The sequence below is a fragment of the Apodemus sylvaticus genome, chromosome 15 (genome assembly GCF_947179515.1).
Source record: "Apodemus sylvaticus chromosome 15, mApoSyl1.1, whole genome shotgun sequence".
NCBI lineage: Eukaryota > Metazoa > Chordata > Mammalia > Rodentia > Muridae > Apodemus > Apodemus sylvaticus.
The window spans coordinates 72,335,434-72,357,874 of NC_067486.1; the positions used below are offsets into that span (position 1 = coordinate 72,335,434).

Genomic DNA, 22,441 nt, shown 5'->3' on the forward strand with positions numbered 1-22,441 from the left:
CATGCTAAATCAGAAGGAAACTGGTAGTTTGTATAGTGTTTAATCTAAAATGGAAATAACTTATTCATTTATTTTTCCAAAATGACTACAGTGGAATGAACTCATTTGAAAAAAAAATCAAATTGATAGCCCTGATGCTAGTCTGTGTAATATGTGCTGAACATCTGTATGAATAAGCCATGTATAGTTCACTATTTATCAAATGACATTTTATGTCATACTTTATATAATGTGGTAGGGGCATAGAGATGTTTCAGTGTACAAAAATGGTGTATTGTAGTATTGAGTGATTCACAAGAAGACCACTGTGTTCATAGTTGAATCATTAGCATTCTTCATACACATGCACTTAGTGGATGATCTATCTTTACTTCATTTACATAAAATGACAGCCTCGTGCTACATTGTCTATTTTCTTATTCCATGCATGCTTGTTTTATAGAACCATACGTGGAAATATTTGCTATGTGCAACATAAGTGTCCTGAAACAAAGTGTCCATTGTTGCGATTAATCAAAATAACAGCTAATACACAAATTGAAGTACATTGGTTAATATCAACCAATTAGTGGGAAATATATATATATGTGTGTATATATATATATATGTATATATATATATATGTGTGTGTGTGTATATATATATATATATATATATATATATAGAGAGAGAGAGAGAGAGAGAGAGAGAATTATAAGTTCAAGCCATTGCTCTTCTGTGCAAGAAGAAAACTCATGGAAAGCACCTGAGTGGTATGCTGAGGTTAAATCTCTGGACTGAGGACTGGGCTCTGATTCCATCACTTAACTTAACCAACCCTGTGGTCCTGGTTGGACCATTTCTTTCACATGCCCAGCCTTTGCTTTTCCTTGTTTCTAAAAATTTCAGCTCTTAAGTTTAAGGATTCTTTGACTCACTATAATGATAGATCTAAGAATTCCCTCTGTGTTTAGTATGTTTTACAAAAATCAAACAAATATGCTTGTGATCTCAGTCTTTACAATAGCACGTCAAAAGACCAAGGGAAGGAAATGCTACTCCATTACCTAGAACTTCAGAGAAAACAAAGCACAAAGCTTCTTTCTCCCCAGTTCCTTTTTGGAGGTAAATGTGTTTACTCTGAATTTTGGCTCAGAGGACCTGTCATCACAGCAAGGAGTGTCACAGTCAAGATTTTTTCTTTTCCTTTTTAAACACATCTCTAGCTTTTCGGTGTCATCAGAATTATTTGTCTAGCAGATTCTGTTCAAGCTCCTGATGAAAGCAGCCATTGAGACAGCACATGTAGGCTTGATTGCGCCAGTTCAGAGCACATCTGTAAGGTGTACAGAACTCTTAGGGATATAAAGTCAGGCCTCTGTCTGTTCACACCTGCTGAGTACTGCACTTTCCCAGAATTCTTTTGCTTTGCTTTATTTTTTAGTAATCTTACCTTTCCTTCAAATGCTCAGAGGTGGCGGGGAATTGTGATGTCTGCCGTACTTGATAGCTTCATTTTTAGTCAGCCTACATCTCAGGTGCTCATTCCAGCAGCAGCAGCAGCAGCAGCAGCAGCAGCAGCAGCAGCAGCAGCAGCAGCAGCAACAGCAACTCCTTGAATTCTTCCCTCACTACAGTCACCTGGCATTGCAGTTGCTTGGAGGAAACTGTTTAAACACAATGAGTGAACACGCCAACTGCTGGAGCTGGGTCCATGACAGGACATATTTGTGACAGTCTCAGTGGCTTGGCCCCATGTCCTCAGGCATCTGACTACTTGGTTCCCAGCGGTTGGTATGGTTGGGGTAGGTTTAGGAGGTATGGTTCCTTGCTGAGCGAAATAAGCCCCTGGAGGGAGTCGTTGTGGTTGAAGAAGTGAGTTGCTTGGTGTTATAATTCATTCCCGTGGTGATGGATTCTTGTAGCTTGTTGTTTCTACTACCTCGCTTTAAGTCCTGGGCAGACCACACTACCAGCCCTGACCTTCCTGGGTCTCTTAGCCTGCCTGCAGGAACCTGGAAGTCTCACCTCTTATACCCAGTCATTGACTGCTAGCATCTTTATTGATTGATCAAGAATTGATCAATTGTGAAACAGAACCTTCAGAGTTCAAATACAGATTCCTGATCAGAGCATCAGAACCACCTCCTACAGACTCTCAGCCATCCTACTCCTTCAGCTTTATGAGTTCTGGAATTCTCCAATAATTTTTCACAAGACAGTTTCCTTTCTTTATATGGATTCAGATAATGGCTTGGCACACGCTTGCAGTCTCTATGATTTGATTGGCTGCATGTGGTTAGGGAAGCAAATTTCTACCTCAGCATCCTTCACAGGAGTCTGGAGACTATATCTGTGTAGAACATTAATGTTTCCTGGCTCCTGATTTTTCCCATTAACTTGGTATTTGAAGTAGCTATATATACCTGTATACAATGTATACATGTTTACCAAAATAATTTTCTTTCTTTTATCTCTTCTCTAACCATACAGATTTCTTCTCATAAGACAAACATACAAAGTTTATCCATGGTTATCTATCCTTCAGTAGATTTACAAGCCAAAATCACTTTGGGTTTATGTACTTTTACTCTGTGTATTTATCAGAAATGCCCAAACATTTTTATACCATGTGTGTATGTATTTAATACAAATAGAGTATGTCCAAGCACCTGAATATTTATACATAGATTCTTAAGTGTTTATTATGTGTCTTGGAGATCTTTCAAGAAGAGTGTAGAGTGATCAAGAACTGTACAGTATCACATGTGGAAAACACTGATATTTGTCTCTTTAATAAACAGAATGTTTTTAGTGGTTAGACATTTCCAACATTTTTACTATGAATATAAAATCCTCAGCACACTCTAATTTACACATATGCCTCCATATCTATCTACACTTTCAGAAGGGAGTCAAAGGGAGTGTTCACTGGAATGTGAGAGCTTAACTCTTGTTTGTTCCCAGCATCCCTTTAGCCACATGCAGATAGTTTGATGCTTTGTGTTTGCCCAGTTTCCATTGTAGAAACATTGCCTCTACAACATTAAGATTTTCAGAAATAAGTTTGAGAACAGTGAAATTTAAGATGATGTCATCTCACCTACTGGGCTCCACTCACTATCCACACTCACCTCTGTTTTTCTTAGGGTTTTCTTGCTGGGGGCAAATCATGTTTCTTTAGGATATGACTCTTCAGTAGAAGGTGTCAAGAATCTGACACCGAGATTCTCTGTGGTCTCTACAGATAGATGGCCATATGGAACCTTGTCCAACCTAGCCTTTGTCAGCCCTTGATAGTTTATGACTTGTGCTGCAAAGTGTTTGGATTCCCTGTTGCCTGTTCTGTCTTCATTCTCAAATGTGATATCATTTAATGCCTAAAACTTGTCATGGTGATGTATAGAGCAAAGCAGCCTGTAGAACAGACCTAACACACTAGCCTTGTCTTATACAGCAATGGCAGCCTTACAGTGGAGGTAATGTTTAGCTCTGACTTACAGATGTTAAAATAGAGTGTCAGAGAAGTCAGGAAACACGATCAAGGTATAACAGTGGGTACTTAAATCTTTACCTTTTGATGCCTGTGAAGTTGTAGTTCCAGCACCCCAGGTAGCATTGGCTCATGTGCTATGTACATCCTCTGCTAAGTCATCAGACACTGCAAAGAATCTTCATTTTTAGAGGATTCCATTCTCAGTGGAATTTTCCAGTAAAAAAGAAAAGTCTCAAAATGTTTAGACAGAAGTTCCCATATTTGTACAGGCTTTCTTTAAGTTATAAAATTAGACTTGTAGTCAAAGCTACCATGGTGTGTGTGTGTGTGTGTGTGTGTGTGTACTCCTTGTTTGAAATAATGTAATCTACATTTCTTTGTCTCATCAGAGGGAAAACAATGATTCCTTCAGTTGAATTCACATCATTATATCAGACAATGCAGTTGACACAGCAGCTTCTAATACATTTAAGTTTTCCAGTCCTGTGCATCTAAAGGCCATTAAGGAAGCGAGCACAAGGTCCAGAGCCAAATATTCAAACGGCAGCAGAAGGAACCTGCTCTAGAGTCATTAGATACAAACCAAATTTTCAAGGATGCCCAGCAATTGCTTTTTGTTTGTTACACCTGTTGTAGTAAACAGTGCTGCATAGCAAAAAGGCAAGGAAGTTTCATTTGATAAAAAAAGAAGAAAAAATTCAAAGAATTTAAGGTCAGGCACGGTGGTGCATGGCTCCTATCCCCACCCTCTTGGGAGGTTAAGTCAGCAGAATCATTTGAGATCAAGAAATTGAGACCAGCCTGAGTTACATTTTGTTTGTTTGTTTGTTTGTTTGTTTGTTGTTTAAACATTTATCTGGGGAATTTTGATTAGAAAAGTAAAATAGCGTAAAATAAAAACTAAAAGAGCCTTTGAAAAGAAGGTAATTTCTACAAAAAATTACCATAAACATATTATAACTCCTTCAATACTCACCAAGTGAATTTTCTCTGGTTCTATTCTTCCTTATCATATTTTAGTAATGTATTAATAATTCTTGAGTAGGTTAAAAACTATTTTGAAATGATGTTTTATAGGAAGCTTTTACATTCAAAAAATCAAAAGCCTATAGGAGCTGAAGACATAAGGAATATCTGTGATTGATTAATTTGACAAACGGATATATTTTGCATTGAGGGAAAGTGAGCTCCAGAGAAGACAAGTGCCCTCCCTGGGAACATTACTCATACATGCATAGCAAGGGTTCATCAGGGCTCAGGATATCTTCTCAGCCAATTCATAGTTTTGAGTAAATAGTTTTTATTTCCAGACTTACTGAGAATACACAGAGAGTATATCAACCATGATGCCCCCATGGTAAAGCTTTAAAAGGTTCACTTTCACAATGTCATTGGGCAATGTCATGAAAAGCAAAATATTAAGTTAAAAGTTAAAAAGTGACTAGAGAAGATACCACCTTGTATCAGGTGGCAGGGTAGGTCTCCCCGAGGCAGTGACTGCATTGAGTAAGAAATTAAAAGGTTGTCAGGGATGATGGGAAATTAGGTGAGCTGCTTGTGTTTCAACCAGAGGCAGGAAGGCAAGGTTTGTGTGTTCATCAGCTTCACAGCCAGTCTGTGATCATGCTAGTCAGAGGGAGGAGGGCATGAAGGAAGCAGAATGCAGAGAAGACATCATTACAGCACCCATCTTACTGTGCTAACTACACAGGGCCACACACCTCCAAGATTCTTGCCTGAGTTCAAAAGTGTGCATGTTGCAGTTAAAACAAGGGGAGACAAAAGAGGTAATGGTGAGAAAGGTGCTGTAGTTCAGTGACACAGAACCTGCTTAGGATATGCTTGGCTTGCGTTCCTATCAGTACGGGAAGATTTGGCTTTGATTAAAAAAAAATTAATTACTTTCAACACTTTCAATGCCACTTTATGCAATAAATATAGCATTGAAACCTTTAAAGTTATCATATTATTTGATGGAGGGGAAGTAATTTCAAATAATCACACATGTTTTAGAGATTTCAAAAGATAAGTGTTAATATAATGTGATCTTTGTAACCCCTCTGTGTCTAGATGTCTTATCTTCAGTTTATGTTCATGGCATTTGTGATTTAGGGAGATTAACTGATCTGCCAATGGTCAGATGGAAAATTATCATTCCATAATATATCAAATTTAGGAGTTCAAATGATTTTTTCATTAAATTATTTATTTACTTCTCAAATGTTTTGGAAGTGTCGCTTTATATTTTGTTCATTTCATGGATTGATACAACTATTACAAGACATTATAAATTGACAGTTTTAATTTATTAACTGTTGTGCACTTTATAAACAAAACATTTAAAGTAGGTTAAACATGGTGTCTGAGACTAGAAAACAATAAGTATAATATGTAAACTGGAGACAGCAAAAATTATAAGTGTTATGTGGATTTCAAGTGTTAGATTTTCACCTTGAATCAAATTTACCTGTAGCCTATGGCTCTTATGGACATTAAAATTGTCAGACATCTTCTGTTAGTAAAGTTAGAAGAAAAAAATCTTCATTTTGAAAGGAGAGTTTAGGAAGTAGCATTTATATTTGACTTAATTTCATAACATTTTAATATGAAAATTATTTTCTTCTTTTGTAAGTAAGCAAAGATTTCTTTTAGAAAAATAAGAATAAAATGAGATAATACAACTAATTCTGCCCTGTCAATCACTTTTCTATATTGTTATACATCATTGTTACTGTTTCCCTGACCTATAATATTCTTACTGTTTATTTCAACAAGAGTAAAATTCATACTAAATGTGACAAGGAACAATGTTCCCTGAACTGAACAATCCGTGATGACACAGACAACACATTAAATCTTATGAGAAATATAAAACTGCTTAGAGAAACCAAAGGTGAGAAAGTGAAACGCCCTCTAATGCTACTGTGAAGAGCATCTTTCGTGGATCTGTAGGGCAAAGAAGCTCAGAGAGTGCTGTGGTCATGGCTCAGTTAGGAGGTGCAAAGTGGTGAGAAACTGGCATGATGATGGGATGAGAATGTCAAGGCAGTCACCCCGAAAAACAGATAGGATGGTTTTCCATATGTTCATTAGAATTGGTTTGTTTTCCCCCATCACTCTCCCTTTGCTGAGCTTGGCAGTGCACTACATCGATCCCAGTACTCAGGAGGCAGGGCCAAGAGGATCTTTATGCATTTGAGGCAGCCTGAGTTCAGGAAAACCAAAGCTCTGTTACACAGAGAAACCCTGTCTTAAAACAAAACAAAACACAAAAACAACAACAACAAACAAAACAAAACAAAAAACCAAAATCATCAATCTTCTTTTCTACCATTTGTCAAGGGCTTTTCCAGCCTCCATAGCCACAAGTCCAATAAGCTACTTTTTCTTTCAGGCATAGCTTGCTTCTGGAGATTCATTGGTTTGAAAAACAGACTAATACTGAGGGTGTAGTTCAGAGCAGAACACTTGTCAAGAATATACGAGGACTGAGTTCAGTATTAAAACCTGAAAGAGTAATAATGCTGTATTTAGGTGACTGAGTATGTACTTCTCTAATGCCTATACTTGGCAATGGCTTGGCTCTTTATTAGTAATACAGGTATGATGTCATAAAAAGCATGCATATTGGAGAGCACTGCTGTCAGATTAGGAACATGGTTTTATTCTCTCCTTTCATTTTCTCCAGCCAATTTGTGTCTCTGATGCGTTTTTGTTGAAATAGAACTTACACACAATAAAATCTACATTTAAAACTTGCAGTTGAGTGGATTTTAGAATTTCTACAAAGTTGCACAAATATCAGAACTATTTAATTCGGTCTCATTTTCATCTCTCCGGGGAAGCAGCCATTCTCTGCTTTATTCCAACTTCGTGGTAGCACTTGACATCCATTACTTTCTATCTCTGAAATTGTTTGCTTATTATATGCGATATTATAAACCCTGCTGTAATACTTTATATAAATGGAATCAAATAGCATGTAGCATTTTCATCACATCGCCAAAAGGCTTTGTGTTTCACTTAGAATAATGTTATTAAGGCGCATTAATATCGTCATATGAGTCAGTCTCCCATTGCTCTTCTCAGTGAACAGTAATGCATTATACAGATATGCCACATTTTGTTCTCCTAGGCATCAGTTGATATGTACTGGAGCTATTTCTGTAATCAATACTACTCTCAATGCTCATATATATAAAGTTTTATGGGCATATGTTTTCACTTCCTATAGGTGCATAGATAGAAGAAGAATGGCTGTATTTTTAGTCTTTTGGGAAAAAGTCAGGCTATCTTCTCAGCAATTACACCATTTCCCCACCATTAGCAATGTGTGAGAGCTACAAGTTTCTTCCCAACACCTTTAACTTTCTGTTGCCACTGTATGAAACAGTAGCTGATAGTCATTGATTTCCTAGATAGATTCTTAGGACAATTTTCATAAAACAAAGAATACTTCAAGAATTCTCATGTTTCATTTTAATATAAAGAGCATTAAGGTTGTATTACTATCACTACTGCATTTGCCTCTTTTGGTCAGTAATATGAGACTCATTTTAAAGCAAAGAAAGGGTCATTGGCATCTTTAACACTGCCTTCACTGGCTTCCTGCTTCTTTGTCTCTTAGCTTCCTCTAAAGCTGGAGCATCATCTATAAGGAAATGGTTTCTGCTAGCTTTATTCCTGGGTGGTCATCACTTCTGTGCACTTCTGTGTAAGTGCACTGAATTGTGAGGCCTCACATGGAAAACTTCCCAGTGTGCAATGACAAACACTCTCTATGTCACAAAGCAGTTAGGCATGGGGGATTTTTCTTGTTGGCTAACATCCTTCCACGGTTGTTTTTCTTTTGCTTATCTTAGAAGGCAAATTATCTTTAGAAAAATTCATTTCATTATTTGACAAATTGAGACATGATTTTCTTGTATTGATCACAAAGTTGTATAATACATCATCAGAAAATGAGACAGTTTGAGAAGTAGGGATTTTAATACAATTAAGGGTTAGTTTTGCCATTGACTTGTAATTTTACTTTCATGTATCTTTTACATACCCTTTCAGTGTTTTGATTTTCTTACTTGAACGATGGGGCTGATGTAGGTGTTCTTAAGATTTCTTACTGGAATAACAAGTGTCATTCTGTGGTTTATTAAGGGTTTGTCAATGGTTGTATTTTCTCCTACTGCCTAATCCTAAGGCTGTTATATCTCAAGTTTTGATTATTTAAGTTTCTCACATTTTAAATCAATTAAAAAAATTATAGACATCAAGCAAAGTAGTAACATACTGATGAGCTTTGGCTTAGTAATAGATTTTTGTGCATATTGCATATTCTCTCCAAAACATCTGGAGAGCCTATGTTGTCTGTGGTTGCATTTTAATTTTGGTTCCTAGGGATAAGTTCTACTGTTTTAATTCCACGCAAAGGGCCATTTAAAATGAGAACTGACAGAACTCTTTGATTTATAAAACATTGTACTAGATAAGGTTTGGAATCATCCAATCCCTTAGCTTACAATCAGTGACAGTATCTGAGGAGTTGTTTTCTCTGGATTAACAATGGCTGCAAAAAGAATCTTGCCTTTTGACTTTGTACAACAACTTTATAAACGGGTGCTTACTGAAACTGTGTGCAATGCCCTCTGACTTGTTCTGAACATTGGTTAAACATTTGATACTGGCTTGATGCAAGCATTGCTGATTCACTTCTAATTCCTTTCTCTTTTTCTGTGTTTATTTCTTCAGGATGTTTTCACCCCAGAATGCAAATTTAAGGAGTCTGTGTTCGAAAACTACTATGTGATCTATTCCTCAACCCTGTATCGCCAGCAGGAATCAGGCCGTGCATGGTTTCTAGGACTCAATAAAGAAGGTCAAATTATGAAGGGGAACAGAGTGAAGAAAACCAAACCCTCATCTCATTTTGTACCAAAACCTATTGAAGGTATGGAAGTAACTTCTTTTCTTGCTTGGCCCTGAATTTGTGTGTTAGGACCAGGTCTTCCTGTCTGCTGCGACTTCAGGCTCTGCCTCAAGTGAACTGATGGAAGAAAAATTCGGAGAAAACAATGGGAACTTTCCCAACAAAGAGAAAAAAAATAAAGCAGAGAATTTTTGCAAATATGCGGTATTTAGAAAAATATGCTTGAATATCAAAGCTAGAAATTTCCTGAATATAGAAATTGCTGTCAGTTGCCATTTGGAAAGTAATTTCTTTCTTTGTTGAATACAATAGTCAATCTCTTAGAATCACTCTGAAAAAAATCAATAGTGTTATTAGAGGGCTTAAAGTTTTCCAAATAATTCTATAAATATATTTGATGCTGATCTCTACATGCCTTTGAGCAAATATAACAACATTGTGTAACAATTTTCTTATCTTTTGTAAGGAACAATAGTGTTCTGTTTTATTTGCTCTGCAGATTTATTCTTCTCATTTAAACCTAAAACGTGCCCTTCCTTCATCACTTAAAATGATATTGACTTTAATAAAAGGCAAATATATATGATCTGAAAAGAAAACTGTAAATAAAAATTAATAAAAAATAGTGTTGACTTCTTTCAAATTGAACAGGAACATAAGCCTCTTGAAGGAAACTATGATTTTCTATCAAAAGTTCTCTACTTGGGATGCTGAGCGACCATGTTTACATGCTGTTAAACTTTCTAGTGAGAACCAAGGAATTAGTTATGGTCTTTATATTTATCAACAGCACATTTTGTTAACTTAAACCGAGACTCAGTTTCCTTTCTGAGGGAATGAAAAACACAGAGATGGTGCACTGCAGCCTTGACTTAGCTTGGCTTGCTGGCCTGCAAATGTCATAGATGTAGTTGCATGGAGACTTGCACAATGCCAGCTGCACAGCCTACAGTGCATTGAGCATAGTACTCAAAAGCAGTCTAGATCATCCTACATTCAAAACGCATGCTAGAAGGTGACAGTCTCCTAAGTCTTTTCTCACACCCTAAGTCTTTAGTCATCTGAAATTAAACTTGTGCTGCCCTTGGCCTCATGCTTTCTGTATTACCTGCCCTGATTTTCATTTATTCATCTGCTGATTAACCTTTGCAAAGGATGAAGTCAATGCTTCCTACGTCTCTTATTTTTCTCTGACTTCTTTACCAGAAAAATTATGGATTTTTTGTATCTTCTTTATATTTTTCCATTGATCACATTGTACTAGATTTCTTGTCCCACTGTCTACCACTTATGGTCAACTCTTTCTCTGAATCAACAGAGTATGTTTTGTATTTTTTCTCACAATTTTCTTTTGTCATGGCCACTACTTGGTGTGCCATAATGAGAAATTTATCCAGCTGGTTGTCCGTTGAACAAGTGAATGTGCAAATGAGCAAAGCAAATAAAAAGACTAGGAACTATAGTTTCCAGCGGACATACTCTTAGAGATATGAAATATGGTGACTAATTGCAACAGTGTATTAGAAAAGGAAGTGTGCTTCATGTTATAGAATTAATATTGGTAATTAGAAGAAGCACTCTCATATCATTGAAGACTAGGACAAAGTCTTACAAATGGATAAGAAGGGATCACTGAAACAGAACCATTACAGGCTCACTGTAGTTAAAGGCAGAAATTGGCCTGATTTGTAAGGACTGAGCAGAAAGTTCCTAAGAAGTAGATACTTTTGAATTTTGCCACAAGAAATATATTTGTTCTCAGGAATATTTTTTTTTTTGGCAAATAACACTTTCAACTTGTATATCACTTTTGTTTTAATACTTAAGCTGATGTGTTCATTTTTGCAAATGGAATGAAAAAGGTCATTAAAATATCCTGGGAAAGCTAGAAAAATATATAAAGCTAAGAGTTTATTTATTTTTTATATAAATAGTGGAGTCTGACAGAACCCCTCCTACTCCAGTATACCTCCTCCCAAAGAAAACATCTATAATCTGTCTCCTTAATTAGAGTTGCTTCCTGCATGCTGCTCAGTCGAGTTTCCTCTTGGGTCAGATGGCCTTCTGTACATTTCCAAAAGAAATGTGTGGGATGACTATGTTCCCAGTCCCAGATGTTCTTCAGTGTTCTCCTTGTTGCTGCATTTTGTATAAATAAGGGAAGGTACAAGCAGACTCCTACAGGGCTGTAAACTAGAATTAAGATTGACCTCACACAATACAGAGCCCATGTCAATTGCAGGTTAGTCATGCCAATTATCTCAGAAACTAAATCTGGAGGTGAACTCTCCAGAGATGGTATTGTGGTGTCCCAGTTTTGAGGAGCTTAGCTGCATGAAGTTTTCACATATTTTATCTTAATGTTTTGCTGTTATTCCTTAAATCTGTACAGTGCAACTGGAATGATGCACAAATTATGTCTCCATGTGGAATGCTTGCCTAGACCTGTGTCTTGCACTCTCGTCTAAACTACATGTATTGTATGTCATCCTGTTTGCTTCATTGCAATAATTATAGAAAAAGAATAGCTTGAAGAAGGTATTGAAAATCTAGGCAGGACTTTTTTTTATGTCAGCATAGCCTCTAACAGCTTCCATACAATATTAACACCTCACTGGTAACAACTAGACATCTAGCCATACATAAGAGCAGAGGAGGTGAACATATAGTCATTTAATGGATGGCTTCATACCAAATGAATATCCAGGTCTAAGAGGGTGGTGGTGAAGTGCACGTGGAGACATCAGTTTCTGCTTCTGGCTTCCATTTTCTTTGGTTCTCTTACTGGGATCTCTTAGCTGTTTTCATTTGATTGCTTTTGCTGATTAATTACAAGGATTTCTCCTGTATATGGCAGGAAATAGCATCTGTTTTAAATCAGATTAGCTAATACTTGAGTTTAGTTACAAGGTTCTATGTGTGGTTCATTTGTCGGAAGAAACTCTTAGGTGTGAAATGCAAAGAATGTGACTCACCTCTGAAGATGGCAACTTAGCCTTTTCTCCATCCAAGTCCTTTTAATTCCACAGGGTTTTATTTGCATTTTTCTTTAAACAAAAAACCCATAAAGTTTAAGTAATTGAACAATATTAGTTAAGGTTTATAATGCTTTCTTTTTCTAGGTAGAGTTTGAGAGTGTGCTTCAACTGTTTTCTCATTTTTATTTCATTTCTATGAGGTAGCTTCTAGTATAATTTACTTCACAAACCTTGAAATGGAAGCACAGAAGTCAGTGCATAATTAGTTCCGAGTCATAGAGTCAGTGAGTAACAGAACTAGAGCTCAAAACCAAAGCACTCTGCCTCAAACAGTCAAGTGCAGTACCTCCCTGGACCTGGAGGTCATGAGCTTGTCTGAGGTCAGAAATGATATGGATATAATCTAATTACTAGGCAAGAGGACTCAATGCTATTGGGCATGTGTCTACTACTGATTGACTCTCCTTCTTCTGGAATATATCATGCTGTAGAAATAATAGTCTTTGTAGCTCCTTAGAGAGATTCATGCTCCTCTAAAGTACCAGATAAACAAAAATTAGGCAGGTCTTTTATACTTCATAATGTTATAATTGCCATTGTGCAAAATTTTAACTCTTTTTCCATCAGTTCCCCATGTAGCTTTGTTTTATAGCATTGGCTTTCTATAACTAAGAAGAATAATTGAAGTCATGTCAGTCTTTTCTTCTTTGTGGACATGAAGTTCTTCCTTCCTGCTTGGTTTCCAAACTCTTCTTGCAATATGTAGTCTATCAATTTAGTATTCTGTAGGCAGGTTGTATACATTGTCTTTATAAAAATTCACAATAGCCCTAGGCTATTCTCATTTTACAAATGAGGTGACAAAGATTTAAACCAGTTAGGTAATCTGTTCAAGGTCATAGGCCTAGAAAAAAGACAAAAGTGAAATTATATTCCAAGAAGCTGAAAGCCAGTGCTTAAAAGGCCTACTTTATATGGCCCTACAATGGGAAACATGCTATGAGTATCTGGCTACTCAGAGAACTCAATGATGGCAATGTAGAAATGATATACCATATATACTTTCCTGTTGTAATCAATCACCAAAAGCAAGACAATTTACAGAAGAAACTTTATTTTGATTTACAGTTTGAGTTCTAATTGTAGTGGCAGCATGGCAGCAGGCAGCAGGAAGAGGAGGCTGAGGACCCACATCTTGAAATGCACACAGAAAGCAGAGAAAGTGAAACCCATGTGGGAAAAGGTCTTAAACTCCCAGAGACCACCAAACCCCATTCACATTCTCACACCAACAAGAAAACACCTCCTAAACCTTACCAAACACCATCACCAACTGCAGACCAGGTATTCAAATACCCAAAACAATTGGAGGATATATCTCATTCATGTCATAGACTGTGGTGAAAATCACTTACTAGCCTGAATTTAAACCCAGCAGAATTAAGACAAGTGTTTATGAAATGATATAAAGATGCATACTGAAGATAACTACAAAGGACTATTACTGGAGTGCCATGTTCAAACTGGGATAAAAAGAATTAAGCATGCATTGCCTCCTTGGTGAGTATTATTTTTTAATATGTTAATAAAAATAAAAGGAAATTTATTTTAAAACTAATAAGATATAGGCTGAATAGTTTTTTAAAAAATAAAGAACATGAAGGTCCAATAATCGTAGAAATAAATAACTCAGTGAGTCACCCAATCCAACAGTATGCTGTCCACAAGAAGTTCCCTTCAGCAGTGTACACAGTGAGTAAACAAAAAAGATCTTCCACACTAATTGAAACCAGTAGCCATCAGCTGCATCTATACTTACATCAGATAAAATACACTTTGAGATCAAATATAAAAAAAGACAGAGACCAATTCATCAAGGAAATATAACAACTATAGTACCTATTATTTTTAATGCTCTTAATTTCCCACTATGCAAAATAATTTTGACTGTATGATTTCTGAAATTTTCAACAATGAAATTGCATAATCTTCCCCTTCTACACACACACACACACACACACACACACACACACACATGCATACACACATGTTTATATTTGTTCTTATTTAGTACCTGTCTAATAGGTATATTGTTAATTTGATAAACTAAACACCTCCATATTATACAGTTGTTTATATATTCATCTTTGCATTACACACACAAAAAATCAAGATATAAATAACCTGTAGGGTGCATCAAACACACAAAAAAAATCAAGATATAAATAACTTGTAGGGTGAGGTTTTGGTTAAAATCTAAAGTAGAGAATCAGGATTTATACTCCAGGAGAGAAAGACTCATTTAAGACTGTATAGAAAGTGCTTCAAACCCTTTCAGAGCATCAATAATTTGTTCTCCATTCAGATATTAGCTTCAGTTAATACCTTAACATGAAGGAAAAGGACATGATGGAAGGATCTTGAGAAATGACTCTGCAGGTAGGAACACTAGTTGCTTTTCCAGAGGATCCAGGTTCAATTTCCAGCACCCAATTTCCATGTCAATTTACATGACAGCTCACAGTAGCTGTAACTTCTGTTCCAGGAGACTTAACATCCACTTCTGCCTCCTGAGGCACTGAATGCATGCAGTATACATATAGACAGACATGAAAGCAAAACAACTATATAAATAAAATTAATCTAGATGAGAGAGAGGGAAGAGATTCATAGATGATAGGTAGAGAGATATAGATAGATAGATAGATAGATAGATAGATAGATAGATATAGATAGATGATAGATAGATAGATAGGTAGATAGATAGAGATAGATATAGATAGATAGAGATAGATAGATAGAGATAGATAGATAGATAGATAGATAGATAGATAGATAGATAGATAGATAGATAATCAGAGACATCCTGTAGGGATGTATGTATTATTTCATCTCCTCTGACAGGATGTGCAGCACTTTTATAAGTACCTCACTGAATAACCATAAACTCTGGTGGAACCTTGCAATATATTTACATATAAAACAGTCTAGACACATTTATTTTATTAAATTAGTGAATGAATAAAATATAGTTTTATAAGTTCTTTCTATCATTGGTAATTTGTTATTTAGTTATCTGCTTGTTCTGAATCAAAACCTAACATCAACAGTATTTTTGTCATAAACTGTATTTTGAAAGAAAGGGTTTTACTTTTTAAATAATCTCTCCATGGTCTAATTATAAAGCATATAATTGGAAGGTACTTTTAGAAAAGAAATGTGAAATAATACCCTTGCAAGTGATTAGGAATATAGCTTTCTAAACAAGTGGTTGTTGGGTGTATTATTTTTAATGTTCCAGAAAATCTTTATAAATCTCTAAACCCACTGCTTATACCATTACCACCCTGACAGATCCCAGTGCTGCATGATGAATGGGCTGTTCTTTGTAAAGTAGATTAGCCCTAGGTGGTGGAAAGCCAAAGTGTGTTATTTTAGCATTGTGATTGTTTTTGTTTTCTTCAAACATCTTTGCCTTTAATACCATTCCTGTGTCGATTTCATTTGAATGTCAAGATTCCTATAGTTAAGGTTCCCCAGCTAAAGGATCTGTAATTCTTACATAGATAACATGATAATAATTGCCTACCTACTTGCTCATTTCCCCTCAGTCCTCACTCTCAGTTGTTCCACATAATGACCATGTTAATGAGTGGTTGTAGATACATCTATTGGATGGACTGACTTGGTATTTAAGCAGATACTATGTACACTGCACATAAGCCTCTACTTATTTGGGTATTCTCTAGAATTTACAACATTAGCAGAGGCTGCCCGAACACTTTCCTGCCATTTAGAAATGACACCCCAGATTTAAACTGTCTTTGGGTGACCTCCCCCTTCAGTCAAAGGGGGTCAAAGACTCTTTGACAAAGAACAAGATACAAGCAGCTCATTTTCTCTTCCCTCCTCCTTCAAAAGCTCACTACTCAGTTCTTCCAGATGGTTGAGTAATTTTCATCAAACTATTCCCCATGAAAAATAAAGCGTGCATGATTGTGGTGTGTGTGTGTGTGTGTGTGTGTTCACATGCACACCTACACACCTACACACCTACCTGTATACTGCCCCAAAACTATTAGTTTTCAAGATAGCGTATTGGTGAAAGAAAAACATTACCAAGATATTTATCGATTGAAAGCCACCCTTTTAAAGTATTAAGTTTTAAATTCAGGATGCGAATACATTTCTCACATTTTTAATGGAGACAGATAATTAATTTTCCCCCCCAATGTTGGGCAATTACATGTCACCCACTTTCTTTGTTAGATATGCAATTTTAAATCCTCGTAGAATTACATCAATTGTTGTATCTTATACAACAGTAACATGACCATGTGGATGTTCTCAAAACTGACAAACTTTCCAAAGTGACCTGATTTAAGTTGGGTGTGACCTAAGTATGTGCAACTTTTAAAGCTGTCCATGTGGTTTTGATGGTCACCAAATTTGAGACTTGGTGTTCTGGACTGAGTTGGGCTGAATTGGTCAGCTGCTTTTGACCCAGTTTGGTCATAGAAACCTTAAGTTTATTTAAAATATTGTGATCATTGCATTGAATGGAGTAAGGTCTACATCTGACAGGCAAACACAACTCTCACCTCAAAAAGGATAAGGGTGAGTGCACTGTGGAATCAAATATGTGTGACCATAGTCACATATCACAGATCTAAGTTACCTTAAACTGTTTATTCCAATGTGGTAAGACCTTGATGAAATTTTAAAAATAACAAAGAAAGTTGTAACCTAAGGAGCTATATGTTGGTGGAGACATAAAGTGGAATAAAATAGGGGAAAACATCTCTGCTACAGACTCTGATGTTCTCTGACATCACAGCCTTCTGTTATAGTAAAAGCTAAAGGGTTTCATAAGTTAATGCCTTCCAAAAGGTTCTACCTGTTAGACATGAGAATGTCAGGTCAAATATAGAAGTGGGCAAAAAAAATGACTATTAGTGGGGCTAAAGATGCACTCCAGGAAATTAGCTGTGGACCTGAAACATTCTTTCACTGAAATTCTGCTATTTGCCAGTCTTATAAAAGGTTTTGTGAAGTTTGGCTCCTTTCAGGAACTTTTTCTTCATAGACACAATGAATTTAAATATCTACATCATGTTATAATGTAAAATTCAGCACTGCTACTCAGATAGGCATGTTTTAGCACCAGGTTAAGTGCTATATGTAGTTGGCAGGTTTAATTCCAATTATTTTACAAACTTGATCACAAAGTATAACCTAAGACGTACCAAATAACAAAAAATGAAACAGGCTAGTTCTGATTACTCTTGGCAATTGCTTGCTAAGTAATATTGAGAAAATAATTACCTGCTTTAGTTTTGAGCATCTTTGAGAGTGAAATCAATTATGAATTCTTCCAACCTCACAGAAGTAAATTGAGATTTACTTTGCCATGCTTATAAGTTTCAGTGTCTCAAATTTTGCTAGATTAAAAGAAAAATATTTTTATCTTTTTTTATTTAGAAAAATGGGAACTGCCATATCTTCTTCTGTATTGACAAAATGCTATGGGATACAGCATTTAGATGAAAAAAATCTCCCCTCTGGTTTGTAGAGCAGAGACTCCCTTCCACTTCTAAACACTGGGTCACCAAAGAGAAGGGAGAAGGGTGCTCCGGGTTCCTAAGGCTGCAAAGCTCCAATTGGGAAGATGAAAACTACAAACTTATTTTGATAAATATTTTAAATTGTCCAGAACAAGAACTAGATGGTGCATGTGTGAAGAGTCTCTTTTGTGGTGAACTGCACTAAAAGACAAATATAGAAAAATGGATCTCCAAACTTGTATAGTGTTGAATTTTGCTTTAATTGTTGAACGGATATTCACATTAATTACTCTTTGGCTCTCTCTCCCTTCCTCCCTTTGTCTCCTTCCCTCCCTCATTTTGAGTTTCCCTTCCCTCTGCAACCCTTGAAACTCTTCTCAGAATCTTTTTGCTGGTCTCTGGAATCACTCTTTAACGAAAAACCTTCACCTCTTCCCAAGACATGTGCTTCCCACTTCGGTCCCTCATTTACAGTTGCATGTTGTTTCTGTGATCTTTTCATGTTAAAATAGAAATCTTCTCCTGCTCATGATTTCTCAACCCTTGAAACAAACATTTCAGTATACCAGAAACTTTTCTATGGCCTGGTACTTCCAAACCAGTATTTAACCTGCTCTCACACTTCCAAAAAGATTCCATGTGACATTAATTATGGTGTGAAATTGCTTCATGCTAATTGCCCAAGCTCTTCTATAATCTGATATTAAGACAGTTAGATATTTTTTTAATGGTACATTAATTTACAGAGCAATTTAACCTTTCCATTTTTTGGAAATTAGAGTAGGCCAAGGAAGATTTGATTAAATTGCTAGTAATAAAATAAATTACTCATTTCATTCTTCTTTCATTGAAACTGATAGAAGACAAGGGTTATGAGTTTCATCTAAAACAGAGGATCTATTGTCTCCATTTGAATAGAGAATCTGTCAACAGCAAATGCAGTGGCCCTTCTAACAATCTACTTCATGACAGCTCCCCCACATCACCACTAGAAGTCATCTTCTTCTCTTCTATAGTGATGTAAATGGATTAAATGAGCCTCAGCTATAAAGCTCTGTTGCACATACTACAGGATACCCACTTTATAATCCACAAACCCAAAAAAGCTAAATAACAAAGACAGACCAGGGAGGATAATTGAATTTCACTCTGAAGGGGAAATAAAAGAGTCATAAGAGGTAGATGGAGGGAGGCAAGATCCAAGCCCTGAAACTATTAATGACACTATTTCTGTTATGCTTGCAGACAGTAGCCTAGCATTATTGCACCCTGAGAGGCCCCTCCCATCAACTGACAGAAACAGATACATAAACCCACAGCCAAGCATTGGGGAGAGTCTTGTGCAAGAGTTAGGGAAGGGTTAAGGGAATTAGAGGAGATTGGGTCCCTACAAGAAGACTGAGTCAACTAACCTGGACATTTTGTGTCCCCTAGAGTCTAAACCACCAACAGAAGAACATACATGTGTTGGACCTAGACTCCCACACATATGTAGTAGAATCACAGTTTGATATTCAGGCAGGCCCCCCAACAATTGGAGTCGGCACTGTCCCGGACTCTGTTCTCTGACTGTAGGTCCTGTTCCTTTAACTGGGCTGCCTTGGTGGGAGAAGATATGCCTAACACTGCAGTGACATGATATGCCAGGGTAGATAGGTACTCAGGGACAGCCTCCCCTACTCAGAAAATAAAGGGAGAGGAAGATGGGGGAGGAGCTATATGAGGGAGAGACTGGGAGGAGAAAGGGGGTTTTAATCCATTAATTAAATTAATGGATTAGAAACACACCATCTTCTACCAGGGTGAAGGTAGTTCATACTCTGGATTATTTTTCATAAAGAAATCCTGACTGCATTTATTTTTTATGTTAGAGTTAGTAATCCATTTGAATTTATTGCAGATCCAAGATGTTATATTCAAAAAAATGGAAAGAAATCAATGATGATTTCCAGTCTCGGAACATATGCAACTGGTGAATGATGGCGGTGATTATTAAATGAAGAGAAATAGAGTAGGAATAGGTTTTCCTGTCAAAATAAAGTTAACAAAGAGCACATCCTCTTCTGTTATAGGCTTGAGCTATGTTTAAGAAGTCCACAGAGGGGTGCCACTTACCAAGTATGTGTACAAATGTGCAGTATCTCCTTATACCAGCTGTTTCTAGGTGACAGTTTAAAACATGGTGTGATCTGTTAGACCAGGTTTACAAACACACACACACACACACACACACGCACACGCACACGCACACGCACGCACACGCACACGCACACGCACACACACACACACACACACACGCGCGCGCACGCACATGCACATGCACACACACACATACACACACACACACACACACACACACACACACACACACACACACGCATGCACGCCCACGCATGCGGGCGCGCGCGCGCGCACACACACACATACACACACACACACACCACTCTTGCAGTACGTGCTTATTCTTATCTGATAAGGGTTAATGTAGCTCTTGGAATTTAAAGGAAGACAGAGATAGTGTAGGACCTATCACTCTGGAGGAAAGAGAGGAATGCAGTGAGAATGCACCAACGCTGCAAGAAGAGAAAAGACCCCCATGAGTGAATTTGAGGATCAGGTTTTCAATTCAAGAATTCTCAACATTGTCTTTCCTTCTACTACAAACAAATTCAACAGGTTGCACATGAGCTTAAGAGTTAAGAGTTCATCATTTATAGATTGATGTTGACTCTGCCCTGGATGCTGGATTAATCTACCCTCTTTGGTTCTTAGTTTCTTAACTGAGAAAAAAAAACAGAAGTATTTCATTTGAGAAATGTGAATGTGTGTGTGTGTGTGTGTGTGTGTGTGTGTGTGTGTGATTATGTGAAGGGGTGGGTATCCATGCACGTGTGGATGTATACAAAATATGGATGTATACAAAATAAATATTGTATAGAGTTCCAAACGGGTAACATTTTAAAGTTTTTATTTTGTCATCTGTTAATTTTGCCTGCTTAAAGTTTTGTATAAGAATGTGCGCGTGCGCGCGCGCACACACACACAGAGTGAGAGAGAGACACACACAAAGAGAGAGGCTTATAGAAATACCCAATGCTTATTATTATGAGCGCGACAGCAGAAGGGAACCCATGAGGTGGCACCAAGCATAATTGCCACCTTTGCAAAATAACAGTAGCTCCTGCATTTCAACCCTTTCATGTGCTTAAGAAAGTCACTGGTTTGATATTAGTTTTCAAGGACAACTAAGGGAGCATGATCTATGATGGTGGCATAGAAACCCTGCATATTCTGATGGCTTCATTTAAACCAGACACCATAGAACAGAACATGGGAGAATGGAAAACACACCCCAAAGACACTTGGTTGATCTCTGTTATAAAATTGGACGGCCCAGTAGCACGTGTTAGTTACATTTTGCCTTCAAGAGAGCAGTCCTTCATGGAAAAACAAAGGAAAATACACCGCACATAATATCACAAACTTGGTAGCTTACAGAGGGCTTATAACGAGATGTTGTAGCATTCCATGCTGCCATGATCATTGATGTTCCTGCAGTGGTCAGAGCACACTCAGGAAGCAGCAAATATGTCTACCTGATGTCAATACCCTTGCTACAAGCATCTACCTTACAAGTTTATTTTGTTCCCATTGAAGGGTTAGACTTGTGATTCTTAGTGTATTTCGTCTGTGATGTGAGTATTTTTCTTAGGAACCTATGCTGTCATTGTGTCTAAATATGATGGCAAATGCTTTGTCACCAAAACTCTACCTCATCGTACTTATATAGTGGAGCCAGAGTCCCTCCCTTCAATCTGCTATTGTGTTAGAAAGGTACAGTGTTTTAATGTAAAGAAAGGCCAAGATGAGAAGAGAGGAATTAAAGCACAAATTGGAGCAGGGGGACAGGGAGAAGGAAAGAGCTGAGATAAAACATGCTTTGATTTGAACTTGGTGCTAATGAACTAAACAGAAATGTCTCCCTTGCAACGCTAGTCTCTGTACAATTCACTGAAAAATCACCATAGCAGAAGGGATGGCAGGGGAACACTGACATTCCATCACAGAAACATTCTGAGGGTGAAAAGGAACCAAAGGATTCTTAGTCCACTTTCTGAACCTGATTACTCAACAGAAAGAAGGGAAGCTGTAGGATCAAGGACAGCATTCCGTGCCAGATGTAAGGAGAAAAAATAAAACAATTTCTGAACAACCCTGAAACTGGGGGATTGAAACTATTGACAAAATATGTTAGGTATGGACAGAATTACAATTAAACATATAAAATCATTCCTATTGAAAATAAAGTTTATTAGGGGCTGGGCCAATGGCTCCATGATTAAGAGCACTGACTGCTCTACCAGAGGACTGGGTTCAATTCTCAGCACCCAAATGGCAGCTCACAACTGTCACTGTTTCCAGGGGATCCACCTTTCTCACACAGACACTGAAGCAGGCAAAACTCCAATGCTCATACAATAAAATAGATAAATAAGTATAT

General features: G+C 37.1%; 1 protein-coding gene across 2 annotated transcripts in view; it reads left to right on the forward strand.

Moving 5' to 3' along the window:
• Fgf12 (fibroblast growth factor 12) overlaps positions 1-22,441 on the forward strand; it is a 563,409-nt gene that overhangs the window by 535,517 nt on the left and 5,451 nt on the right. For both annotated transcript variants that reach the window (XM_052158018.1, XM_052158017.1), the window contains one exon: positions 9,221-9,419. In XM_052158018.1, coding sequence (XP_052013978.1) covers positions 9,221-9,419 — 199 coding nt within the window. The remainder of the gene's footprint in view (positions 1-9,220; positions 9,420-22,441) is intronic.